Source organism: Falco rusticolus, chromosome 11 (assembly GCF_015220075.1).
Source record: "Falco rusticolus isolate bFalRus1 chromosome 11, bFalRus1.pri, whole genome shotgun sequence".
NCBI classification, from domain to species: Eukaryota; Metazoa; Chordata; class Aves; order Falconiformes; family Falconidae; genus Falco; species Falco rusticolus.
In genome coordinates this window covers 22,376,388-22,389,544 of record NC_051197.1, presented here as the reverse complement: position 1 = coordinate 22,389,544, position 13,157 = coordinate 22,376,388, and the positions used below count along the sequence as shown (strand labels likewise).

The following is a 13,157-nucleotide window of genomic DNA, read 5'->3' as shown; positions in this document are numbered from 1 at the left end:
CTACTGTGCTTAAAAATGAATGAAATAGGAGAACAGACTTCAAACATCCAACATTTTAAATATCATTGGCTATATAAGCAAAAAGAATTTATTCAGTTTTTTGTCTTTCAATATTTAGATTCTTCTTTTTACATGTGTTAGAAAAATAACTCTTGAACTTTCCAAAAAGAGATCAGCTTTTTTTATTATTATTATTTTCATTTTTTAGGGTCCAGCTGGTCTGAAAGGAGGGGAAGGCCCACAAGGCCCACCTGGCCCAGTTGTAAGTAAACATAATAATTCTATGGAAATATAAACAATATTCTAGTAATTTTTTTTCTTTACCTGCTGTAATGTTTTCATCAACGAAGTCTGTAAAACAGCAGACAGTCATTCAGTGTGACCAATAATTATGTTCTACTAATTATCCATACTAATAAACATTCAAGGAATGTGAAGGTTGTGAATATCTGAAACCTTCTGCTATCAGTAGGAAAGAGATTCACTTGTTGCTTGCCAACTACACAATTACTTGTCACTTACACAAGGTATTGTTGAGATGAAAGAGGTTTTCCATATTGGAAAATCTATTGATAATAGGTAGTGGATTCATGCTGTTATGGTGGGTTGACCTTGGCTGGGCACCAGTGGCCACCAAGCTGTGCTATCACTCCCCCTGCTCAACTGGGCAGGAGGATTAAAAATATGATGAAAAGCTCATGGGTCAAGATAAGGACAGGGAGGTCACTTGCCAATTACCATTACAAGCAAAACAGACTCAACTTTAGGAAATTAATTTAATTTATTACCAATCAAAGAGTAGGATAATAAGAAATAAAAACCCGAATCTTAAAACACTGTCCCCCCACCCCACCCTTCTACCCAGGCTCAACTTAACTCCCAAATTCTTACCTCCTCCCCTCAAGCAGTACTGGGGGCGGGGAATGGAGGTTGCAGTCAGTTCATCACACAATGTCTCTGTCACTCCTTTCTCCTCACACTCTTCCTCTATTCCAGTATGGGGACCCACCCACAGTCCTCCACAAACTTCTCCAGCATGGGTGTTTCCCATAGCCTGCAGTTCTTTCCAGACTGCTCCAGCATAGGTCCTTTGTACATGGTGCAGGCCTTCAGGAACCGAATGCTCCAGCATGGGTCCCCCATGAGGTCATAGGTCCTGCCGGAAAACCTTCTCCAGCATAGGCTTTCTCACTCCATGGAGCCACAGGTCCTGCCAGAACCCTGCTCCACTGTGGAGTCTCTATGGGTCACAGCCAACTTCACGCACATCCATCTTCTCTGGTGTGGGGGTCCTCCATGGGCCACAGGTGGATATCTGCTCCACCGTTAACCACCATGGGCTGCAGGGGCACAGCCTGCCTCACCATGGTCCTCACCAGGGGCTGCAGAGGAGGCTGCTCCTCCCCCTCCTTCACTGACCGTGGTGTCTGTAGAGTTATTTCTCTCACATATTCTTTCTTACTCCTCTCTTCCAACTGCTGTTGTGCAGCAGTTTTTCCCCCCTTCTTAAATATGTTACCCCAGAGGCGCTATCACCATTGCTGATGTGCTCAGCTTTGGCCAGCAGCAGGACCATCTTGGAGCCGACTGGCATTGACTTGGCTGGACATAGGGGAAGCTTCTAGCAGCTTCTCACAGAAGACGCTCCTGCAGCTCCCTCACTAACAAAACTTGCTTTCAGAGTAATTTTGTTAACCAAAACCTTGCCATGCAAACCCAATACAGCTGTGTTCCCTTTGTACAACTGCAGTTCACTCATACAGATGACACACATAATGTTAAAAATACTGCTGTTGCTCTGCGTAGCCTAAGCTAGCATTTAAATATGTGGCATTATTACTTTTGTACCCTTATTATTTCATCTAATGTTTTGAAACATATACCAGCCTATGTGTGAGTTTTGGTACATTTTAACTCATTGTGAAATGTTCGTTTTGTTTAGATTGGGATAGCATAATTTTTCCTATATAAAGAAAAAAATAAATCATAGATAAATATTCTACTTCAGTAATTTCAGTATAGTCACGAAATGTGACATGGTCTGTTTCTTTCCACCACAATTTTATATTTTTTTATTTATTTGCTATCTTAAAAAAAAGGTTTGAAGACAGTTGTCTCAATCTATTGAAGTTTTTCACTCACAGTTTGGAGACTTCAATTTACTTAAGGGAAGACATCTTAATCCTGTTTTAAAGTGCTTTGAAATTGGTACAGGGAATGATATAGCAGCAGTCACACCACACCATTATTTTTACTACAGTATCTACATTGAAAAAAATATCTTTCAATGAAAGTTTAGGTTCTGTAGGAAAAGGGAAAAATTGTAGAGCCAGCTTAAGAACTTTGAGAAAGTATGATGAGCATTGTAAAAACATACCTTATTTTGGAAAATAGTAACATGCATCTTGAAATTGCCCATTGAATTCCATGGGAAAATAGATAATGCAAGAATATAAGAATGCTTATTCCTGATACCATTTTATGAATATGAAATGATGCGTTATACAATTACTTAAGGATTTTAGAATATAAGATGACCAAAACCAACCATTGCCTTAAAAACTTTATCTTTACTGTACTTCTTGTATGGACTGTGTCTGTAGACAGGATCAGTAAAACTGCTTGCTCAGCTAGTAACAGCTATGTAAAATCATGTCATGCAGTAATATTCCTTCTCAATATTTTAAGCCCAACACAGGCATAAAAATGTATTTACCAATTTTTTGTGGTGTTGTAGTTGTTTTTTTCTTTATGATCATTATAGAAAAGCAGTGATAAGTACTTATTCCTCAAAAGCAGTAAATTATTATTCCTTGAGTAGTGTGACTAGGCTTTTTCTAGATGGTCCTGTGCTTAACATTCGTTTATATTTAGAATTTTGTTTCATGTTTGGATTTCTACTATTTATATGTCTGCTGCCTCTTTCACTGTGGTTTCTGGTAGTTATCCACTGAAAAGTATTTGAAGTAGGATATGCTTAAAGTTACCTATTCTCTATTGCTGTTTGTTATGCAAGCAAGTTCTACAAGGATGCACTAGTATTCAAAACATGGTACAGTTGTTCCCAAATGTGAGTTGTGTAGGTTTTGACAGTCATCTTGTCAACTTACTTCTTTCACTCAGTGCAACTAAGTAAGAAAAAAAATCAGCACAGCTATTCCTGTTACACAAAAAAAGTAATGGAGGAGCTGAAATGCTTTTTTTTTTTTTATTTCAAAAATAAAATTCTCTCATGTCCCTGCAATTCATACTGTGATTAGAATGCATTAAACAAGGATGAAAAACCTGAAAATTAGTATGAAGATTCTTGCTTTTGGATTAATTCTACGTTACTGGAAAAGATCTGCTGTAGCACACTTTTTAAGCTTTAGTTCTTGATTTCTTAGTACATGGTACTTGCATTCTTAAAATTATTTTTTTAATTCTTAATGCCTTTAAGCTTCTATTCTTTAAATCAAGAACTTGCATTTGTGATTTACAGTTCTTCTTAACACCACGCAGTATGTATACATTCAAAAAAGACATCAAAACAAGGTGGCTGGGAACGGAATGGAGTGGAGTGGAATGGAAGCTAGTAGGGGGAGTCAAAAGGGATAACATCCCACCCCATGTGAAGAAATTGAACTGTTACAAGAAAAGATGAATCAAAATCAAGAAAGCATAGATAGATCAGAATAGTCTTTTCAATCTAAAGGTCGTGTCTTAATTTTTTGTTAAAGGAGCCCCTAAGGCTGGACTAACAAGTAGATAGCTACTCAGGTGCTTTGAACCAGAACTGTTCTGAACATGTACAAACCAGACAGCACAAGCATACCTGACATTTAATACACACCACTTTCCCAGACAGGGTGCCCACACAGTAGCTGTGCCACTACTATCATAGCTTCTCATAAATATGCATCACATAGGTGCTTTTGCCTCACAACCTTATCTTGTTTAGTGATGGTTGTCCATGTTCTGAAATACATGTGTTTGAATTTAAATTTAGGTGATCCATGTTTTTCTATTTGTTATAGGATATGTATATGTCAGTGCGTAGGTTCAAAACATCAGAGTCTTTCTGAGGTGAATGTCTAAATCACCCCCATTTACCATCCATTGGCTGAAATCATGGAGCTCTCTTGGAGCTCATGAACAGTATTCCTTTCCTGAGAAACTGAATTGGAAGAAACATTCCAGGACCGCTTCTAATACCTAGCAGCTAATGGGAGTTCAGTCAGTGCCGGACAAGAATTATCATGAAGTTTATTCCAGAAATACACAAATTATGGGTGTCAAGAGCACAGTACCAACTGCTTCTTCACTTTATAAATCCATTCCTGTTGGGGCCACGCTCCCTGCTAAGGTAAACAGTCATAGAAAGAATCACTTAGGAAGCTCAAAATTTTTTGCATATTGTTTTTCCAGTCTTTGAAAAATAGATGTAGTGCAGCAGGAATTGTGAGCAGAGTGGAAAGACAGTTTGAAGGGTAAAGTTATTTAGGGTGTGTGGTTTTTTGTTTTTTTTTTTCAAATATACTTTGAATTCACTGTAGTGCAAGCAGGCCACTTGAGGCCCAAACACAACCACACTGCCCTGAGAGTATTCCAGAATTGGAATTTTTTTCCCATTTAATCTTTAATTACCAACTTGCTATCTTCAAAGTGTTTTTCAGTGCTTTTTTTTTTTCACGGTAGCTCATAGCAGACCATGAGCATCAAATATTCTTAAAATATTTTCCCATCTATTTTTAGCCAACAGAGGGTACACACAGAAGTGTAATTATAATGGAGTCTTCACTTGCCATTTATAATAGGAAGCAAATTCATGCCACTGGATGATTTTCCTTCAATTGCCTGCCAGTACCAATTGCTTCTAACTAGCATATATAGTGAATCGTAAGCTTTATTTGGCTAGCACATACATCTGCAAGCATACCAAACAAATGACTGCTCCAAATACTGTGTATGCCAATTACTGTGCTTAGAGGGATTTGGACAAAAGAGATGCATGAATGCACTCCAGAAGAAGGATTTTTTTTCTGGTGGTTTTTGTTGTGGGGTTTTTGTTTGTGTTTTTTTTAACAGTTCTCTTTTATCTGTTATCTTTGTCTTTTGTTTGTTTTCTTCCTTTCTCATACTACTGTGTGGAATGCTGAATGCTGATGAGAGAAAGCTCTTTGGAATGTCAAGCAGTCATTTTTCATTAGCTCATTTAGGAATAGGATGCCCAAATTGGACTCAGAGTAAACCAGCTGTAAGCTACACAGTTTTCAGTACTGCACTATCTAGAGCAATGTTCCTCTGTCTGATAACATTTTTCAGCCATGGGGATCTTCACTTGTTGAACATTTTGTTAACCATCAGTAAAAACTATTGCTACTACTATGTAATGTATACAATGAGTATAATTACATATCTCTTTACAGGAAGTGAAATAAAAACAAGGTTACTAATGAGTTTATAGTCTGTATAAGAGAAATACAAGACAAAGCATGACACTTCCATTCTGTAGAAAAGTTTTTAAACCCCCCCCACAAATTAATAAAAAGATTTCAGGATGTGAGTGCCACTGCAAGACCACAGGTTAACAAGGAGTTTAGTAACAAAAGGGGATTGTTTCACAGTGAGATAGTGACAAAAAAAAAGGTGATAAACATAAAAAGAGAGAACAGACTTAAGAAGCTGCCTAAAATGCTTTTCTGAGTTGTGGCTATAATTTAATGTGTTGTGCTTTGATCAGAGGCCATTCTTACAAAGAAGTGAGAGGATCCTTGAAAACAGAAGGTATACTTGCTGTTAATAACTCATATGAAATTTATGTAAAACATAAAAATAATGCAAAGATAAATATGAAAATTTGGCTGAGTAAAAAGAGCTACTAGAAATTATAGCCACTGTTAGTGTCTGCTGTCTGATACAGGAAAGATCTATGAGTTAGTTGGATTATTTTTTTTTCCTCTGTGTTCTTGCATCCTACCGATGAGATGACCTAAAATTGTTAAGCTTATGAGAGCTGACAAGATCAGAGACCATGGTAGTATGGCTGCAAGGTACTGATTTTTTCTTGTTGATTTCACTGAAGTCTTAGGAACTAAAATAACAGTATTCTAGGCATTCATCTAGACTTAAAAAAAAAAAAACCAACCACAAAACCCCCCCCCCCCCCCCCCCAAACACCAAAAACCAACACCTGGAAGGATAAAATCACCTATGATTCCTGCACACTTTTTTTGAACACTCATGCAGAGTTAGATCTTAATGAGATAATGTGTAAAAATATTTGGAACAACCATTCAGTATTCTCCTCTGTCATAGCCATCTGGAGGGAAAAGCACCTTATTATGGATTTAGTACCAGTTATGCTAATGGGGTCAGTCCAGGTAAAGTATGTTATGAATAAAATAAAAAAATTGGGCCCTCATAGGTGCAAGCATCTTAAAACTCCAGTGGTTCCAAAGCCAGCAAATTTCATCTTGCTTAAACATAGGAAAAAACCTGGCTATTCAGAACCTCAGGCTGCAACATCTATTACTTATCCATTCTATGATGTCACCCACTTCCAGTATATCAGTTGGAAAAGTGAAATTATCAATAACTTTAAAGTGTTAGGAACTGTCTTGTAGGTGTCAAGCTGTAAAACTGGGGAAATATTACTGTACAACAAACAAATCTTTAACAGTGCTCTCTTCATAAAAAAAATGTGTATATTATTTAACAGACAGAAAACAAAAGATGCTGCAAAAGTGTGAAAAATATATAAATTTAGAGGGACAGGAGAGCTCTCTTTTCTTTTTAGTTTCCAGTGAGTCCATACATTTCAAGGCTAACTGTGCTGGTATTAGTGAAATAGTTTTTTCATTAGACTTGTAAGCACAAAACTGGCTCATATGTAGAATATAATGGATCAGAATACTCTGTTGTCTTTGTTCCCATGCTGCCTTGTCTCCAGGACACAGGAAGGATGTGCAGCATCTGGAATCCTCAGGAAGTATCAGGACTGGCAAAGCTGGATTTCCTGTCAAGAGTTCTCAGCCAGTGATGGTGCAAAAAAAGCACAAGAAGTTCCATCATTCTCCATGCTCTGCCTGTACCCAGGAGAGCATCATGTTTCTTTTTCCCTACAAATGCTGACTCTTGCGAGGAACAGGAAGAAGCAGTTTAGGTGCCAGTTAACCTGAATCAAGAAACAGGAAATTTTCCCCTGTGCTATCATGAATCCAATTCACAAGAATACTTGCTCAAAATCTGTGTGTGTGGTCAAGGATATATCAGGAATTCGAGTGTAAAGGTCTTTTGCTTCCTGTCATTTTCTTGCTGTGATGTGCCTCCAAACAGGTGCCCATTTCTTTGCTTATGAGTTAGAGAGAACTTTGGTTGTAGATCACTGTTTGGAAATTAATCCAGCATGCAGAAAGGATTTAAAATCAGTACTCCACATTGTGGCTTTTTGACTTAACGATAGGCAAATATGAATAGACCAAAATTTAACATTTTTATTCTGAAATTCCATTTATTTGAGTACAAGTTCTAATCTATACTGTCTTCTGTTCCCTTATAACTTCCTAGGAAGGATTTTTAGTATCAGAACACCTTGTTTCCTTTCCTTTTTCACCTTCAGCTCTACTGTATATGCCATATGTATTTTTTAAAAGTGCAATAAAAGAGTGGAAAAAATTAATCTAGGTACCTCTGTTTTTAGAGCACTGCAGATTTTTACATACCTAATCATTATGTCCATTTTGTCTAGTTAGCTCAATCCAGCAGAAACCATAAAGACACAGCTCAGAATATAAAAGGTTACAGAGCTTGGCTCTGTGGCAGACTGACATATTTAAAAGAAAAGTTGGCTTTTTGTGGAATTGCTATAAGCCCTACACTGCTTCAAAAGAAAGAGATGACATGGCAGGTAGAAACTAAATTTTCACTTATGGATGTTTGGGTAGTTTCAGATAGAAAAAAACTTATTTAGACAATTAAAAGAATATAGTAATAACAATGATATGACTCATTTAAAAGTGGCTGTTATTGGTGTTAGAGTAAAAATTATTCCTCTCTGCTATTATTCTCTGTAGAAGTATATCCCAGAATACACAATTCCAGTATTTTTCCCACATAGAGCACCTGTCTTTTCCCCTTTTATCTGCAATATTAGATTTTTAACTTTTTCTGTTCTTCTTTAAAGATACCTGTGCATCCAAGCCTCCTCTGTATGACATGTCAGATTAGTCATTATACTTCAGTGGATTTTTACACAGGTGATTTGAAATGCAGAAACATACTGATCATCTCAGCAATGTGCATCACAAAACTTGACAAAAAATTTCGATTATGGTGTGGGTTAGTTCTGCGTTTTAATATGGTGAATATTCATTCATCAAAGTAGTATGTTAATTTATTTTAGAAACACAGAGTAAAACTATTCTAGAAAACAGGGTGAAGCACACTTCTATTATGATGAACAAATACAGGAGGGGGTATTTATGAAAAAAAAATAATTAGTGTTAAATATGAATTATTGAGTATGAACTTGTTCTTTCAGCCTTTTTCTTTTCTGTTGAATGTGTACTCTTCCACCAGATGGAATCTCACTGAATAACAGGATTCTTCTTTGTTGACCTGGGTCATGAGAACCACCAACAGTTATTAGGGCTATATCAGAAATCTCTTATACACCTTTGTTTCTTTTCAGGGTTCACCAGGGGAACGTGGAGCAGCAGGCACTGCTGGTCCAATTGGACTACCAGGTCGTCCTGGACCTCAGGGTCCTCCAGGCCCTGCAGGGGAGAAGGGTGCTCCCGTAAGTAATCACAGGGTCACATAAAACTATCACAGCACAGACTTTTCATCCCAGAATGTTACTTTTTTCCATTCTAGTATTTGCCTATTAAACATATCCTCAGAATACCTGACTACTCTTTTGTATTTAGAATTAAGTAAAGAGTAAAAACTTTTTTTTCATACCCTCTAACACCCAGGAAGGATTAAACCCATTATTATCACAGCAGGGAGTGAATATAATAAAAAAGTTTGTCAAATCAGTCTTTCATTAAAACTTTTGTACCCAGCCACTGCGTTAGAGTACAAGTGTCATCAGCTTCTGTTATTACTTCGTATAATTTTCTGATACATTCTTTTCACTTTATAATTTCCTTTCTGTTGGTATTTTTTTTTTAATTTTGTATTGGTAATGTGACTGCCTGTACTGAAATAATCATTAGTCTCCTGTGATAATGTGGATAACTTCCTTTTCTTCAAAACCAGGGTGAAAAAGGTCCTCAAGGTCCAGCTGGACGTGATGGAGTACAGGGTCCTGTAGGACTTCCTGGTCCTGCTGGTCCTAGTGGTTCTCCCGGAGAAGATGGTGACAAGGTGAATCGTTATAATTGCTATTAGTACATCTGTGAGAATATGTGTCAGTACAGTTCTCTGGTTGTAGCTCTCCTCACAATAAATACAGTGACAAAGCAGCTCTTACCCCTGCCTCCCCCAAACTCCCTCCACCCACTGCAAAAAAAACCCTTCTATAATCAGATATCTAAGGGACAGATGTGATGGGACATTGGGATTTGTGTTCAAGAGCTAGTAGACCAATATTTATCCTGGCAAGGAAACAAGGATGAAAGTGTGACAGAATAGATCAAGGCAGATGATGTCAAATTTGATTTTTTGTCTATTTTAGAAACTTGGTTTGCTGAATGAGTAAGATAAAATGTTTTCAGTAATGTACAGTGATTTGGAACCACTGTGAATAGGTTGAGGGTGTCAGAATAATACATTTGCAGCAGAGGTACTCTGTTGACTGAATTTAGGACATGGCACCTTTCAGGCTCATCTTGCATGTTTTCTTGATCCAGTACTGTTCTGTTAGTTAGCATAGCATAAAGGTAAAGACTTTGAGGTCTCTTTTTATATTCATGAGTGTTATTCATCCCACAGAGAGTATTTTCTGTGGTTTAATTTAATTGGGTTTTTATTATTGTATAAAGAAAACATTTTTTTCTGACATGGTTTCCTGGTGATTTGCATAATTTTGAAGTTTTGAAATATTGTACATTACAGTGAGAACTACTTATTCAGTCACATACAGTTAGACAAGACTGTAAATCAGGGTGCTTTCCTTGTAAGTTCATGTTGAAGGTGATGTGTGGAACACAGTTTCCTTTATTTAGAGCTCAGTTGCACTATACTTCAAAACCAGGTCTTGTTGCCCTTTGCAGTATAGCAATCGATATCTGGATGAATATGACATACCATTGATTGATGCAGAATTGTCCCCTTTAGGCCTTCACACTTGAAGCAGCAGCAGCAGAAAACACAGAATAATCATATCAAAAGGAACATTTAAAGATACTGTGATATTGACTTCAGCTAAGTGTGAAGGAGAGTATTTTAAACAAGAAGTTTAACTTTCAACTTTCAATTACAGGGTGAAATTGGTGAACCGGGTCAGAAAGGTAGTAAAGGTGACAAGGGAGAAAACGTGAGTAGCAAAATACTTTGTCCATTATGTTCTTCATAAATAAAAAGTATTCATGCATGAAGTATGCATGTAGCCTTGCTACATCAATGAACAGAAACAAAGACACACTTCAGAAATGTTTCTTCAAAATAATGTTCATTTTTAATGCAACGCTAGAGGTTTGTACTTACAGAGCCATGCATATATTTAGTATTTCTCATATTCCTTGAGCTTACAGAATAGTTAAAAAATAGATAGGCAAACTACATTCCTAAGCACCCTTTTTATACCATTTTAATTCATCCTTTCTGTGTTTGAGCTGGGAGAGACTAAGGATATACATACATTCTCTTACTGTGTTTAACTTCACTGACTGGATTGTGTCAATATACACAGCTTTAGCTTCTTAGCCACAATTGTGAACAATGTGAAGACTCAGAAGAGAAATCTACTAATATAGTTTTAAATTTTTTAAAGACTGTCTAATTCTGAAAAGCATGTGTAACTGATTGCAGCATTTTAAAATAGTGAAGATCTCAGATGAAATGGCTTGTACAAGTTTTCAAATATCACTAGGCCTATTCGTGAATTTAAGACTAATCAGGCTTCTACTGATTTGATTTGAAATGTTTTTGTCTTCAAAAGTATTTCTAAAGTTCAAGCACTTCCTCTTTTGATTGAGCCCAGAACTATAAAAATAAGCTTTTTCCACCATAAAATTTGAAGCTAGAAAGACTACAACTAGCTGTTTTTCTGTTTGATTTTGCTTTCTTCCCCAAAAATTCAGAAAAGGTTTGTTTTAATTGCTGTTAAATTTCAAGATAAACTGGTGCTTTTTTTGAATAATTTTCCTTAAGAAACAATAAAGAAGTAATTACAGAAAGATTTTTTTAATTATTATATTTCATCAATGTCACAGTTAACAAAGCTGAGAACTCAACGTAGTAGTATTCATAACTAAACATATTTACTATCTTGAAAACACTGCTTATTGTGATTAAGAACTTATAAAGCATCATAAAGGTAGATTGCTTCTAAAAATTACACAAAATTTATGGCTAATACATAATCAAATTAGGTTTTCTAGGAGAATACATGCAAATCCAAGCAAATCACAATTTTATGATAATTTCATAGAAAAAATGTAGTGACAAAATGTGCAAAAAAATGACAAGCTTTTTTTTTTTTTTTTTTTTGGTTTTTAAAGGTTAGCTTGTCCTTTTCAGTTATTTCTGCAAGAAAGACTTCTGCAATTTCCAGACATATTTTTGACAATCTTATTAGATCAAATCATAAGTTCTATAATGAACTATTTGTAATGCCCTGTTAACACAAGGAATGTAATATTATGCATATGGATGAGACAACACTTCTATTATAAACCCCAGTTTTCCAAGAAACACACATATAAACGAATTCTAGGGAAATTCTGCTTCAGACTAAAATTATTCCTGCATAATCTGAGAGAATGTTTTAGTTAACTTGGCAAAATTAATTTAACAAATATAAACATTTTTAAGTCAGTCTTAAAACTATGGATTTGTTCCCAGTTAACTGAAAGTCAATCTTAATATATTTGCTGTTGTAGTTGTAAACCAGTTGTGGGACAGACAGAAATATATGCAGCTCCTCTTTGTCCACCTAAAGAAGTTCATAACAGTACAGGCCCTGTGTACACAGAAAAATCTGGTGTTTAAAGGAAAGGGCAGAGAAAGCATATGAAGCAGGTCATGCTCCAGTTCCACTTCAGGCTTTGCGTGCAGATCATACGCATATCCTTCTGTTTCCCCTTTGACATGCCTCTTCATTAGAGATGCTTCTGCATCAGAGAAATTCAGAAAAAACACATGCTGCACCTTTCTATTTCAGATCATCCTGGCATAGCTAGTTATGCTGAGCATTAGACTGTGACCATAGTCCCCATAGTGAGTACTAATGTATTTGGGCATGTTCCAGCGGACCCGCTTTACAAATAGTGTCTGCAGCATAATCGTTTGAAAATGTATCCTGTACTCTCAGTCTCAAGGTTTAAGGCATTTGGGAATATAATATGTTTTCCATGAAATACAAGATTCAGTGTTCAGGCCTGCTTAGCTGAATGTTATCCTATTTAAAGTCACATGTATTGAATCCTATTTGCCCTCAATTGCAGTCATTCAACCCTGACAATTTCAGAATGTGTTTGTTTCAAATCTGCTTTCCTTTGAACATGCTGACAGATGTATATTGGGGCAGGGATGACAGACCTTGTTGGTCACCTCTGAAAGATTCTGAAAAGGAAGTAAGTGCCTAGTTCTTGAAATCACAGGACATAAAGAACAGATACTCACAATACTTGGACACCCACAAAAGCCTTGATGGGCATTTAGAGCCTAGTCACAGCAAGGACCCTGAACAAAGAATTGGTCCCTCTTTCCTGTTTAAGAAGAGCTGGAAACATCTTCAATTTCCTGTTGAAACTAACAAGGTTTTATGTTTCAGGGTTTAACTATACTATGCCTAACAAAAAATACTATGTTGCCATATCCTAGCTGGGGACAGTACAATTTTATTGTTGATGCACATCCTTTCTTGGTCTTCAAAACCTCCATGGCTACCACAGCTGCCTTTATTAACTGAAGATTCTCTCCTGATGATTCAGATCAGTCTCTCTCCATTTGCCCTCCAGAGTAATGGAAAAAAGTCTAGCCATATGTCCAAATAATTTCTCATTAAT

The 13,157-nt window shown here is 36.5% G+C and overlaps 1 protein-coding gene across 5 annotated transcripts in view; it reads left to right on the top strand.

Moving 5' to 3' along the window:
- The window catches only part of COL11A1 (collagen type XI alpha 1 chain), a 159,038-nt gene that overhangs the window by 108,220 nt on the left and 37,661 nt on the right, over positions 1 to 13,157 (top strand). For all 5 annotated transcript variants that reach the window (XM_037404572.1, XM_037404573.1, XM_037404574.1 and 2 more), the window contains 4 exons: positions 209 to 262; positions 8,672 to 8,779; positions 9,244 to 9,351; positions 10,409 to 10,462. In XM_037404572.1, the coding sequence (XP_037260469.1) occupies positions 209 to 262; positions 8,672 to 8,779; positions 9,244 to 9,351; positions 10,409 to 10,462 (324 nt within the window). The remainder of the gene's footprint in view (positions 1 to 208; positions 263 to 8,671; positions 8,780 to 9,243; positions 9,352 to 10,408; positions 10,463 to 13,157) is intronic.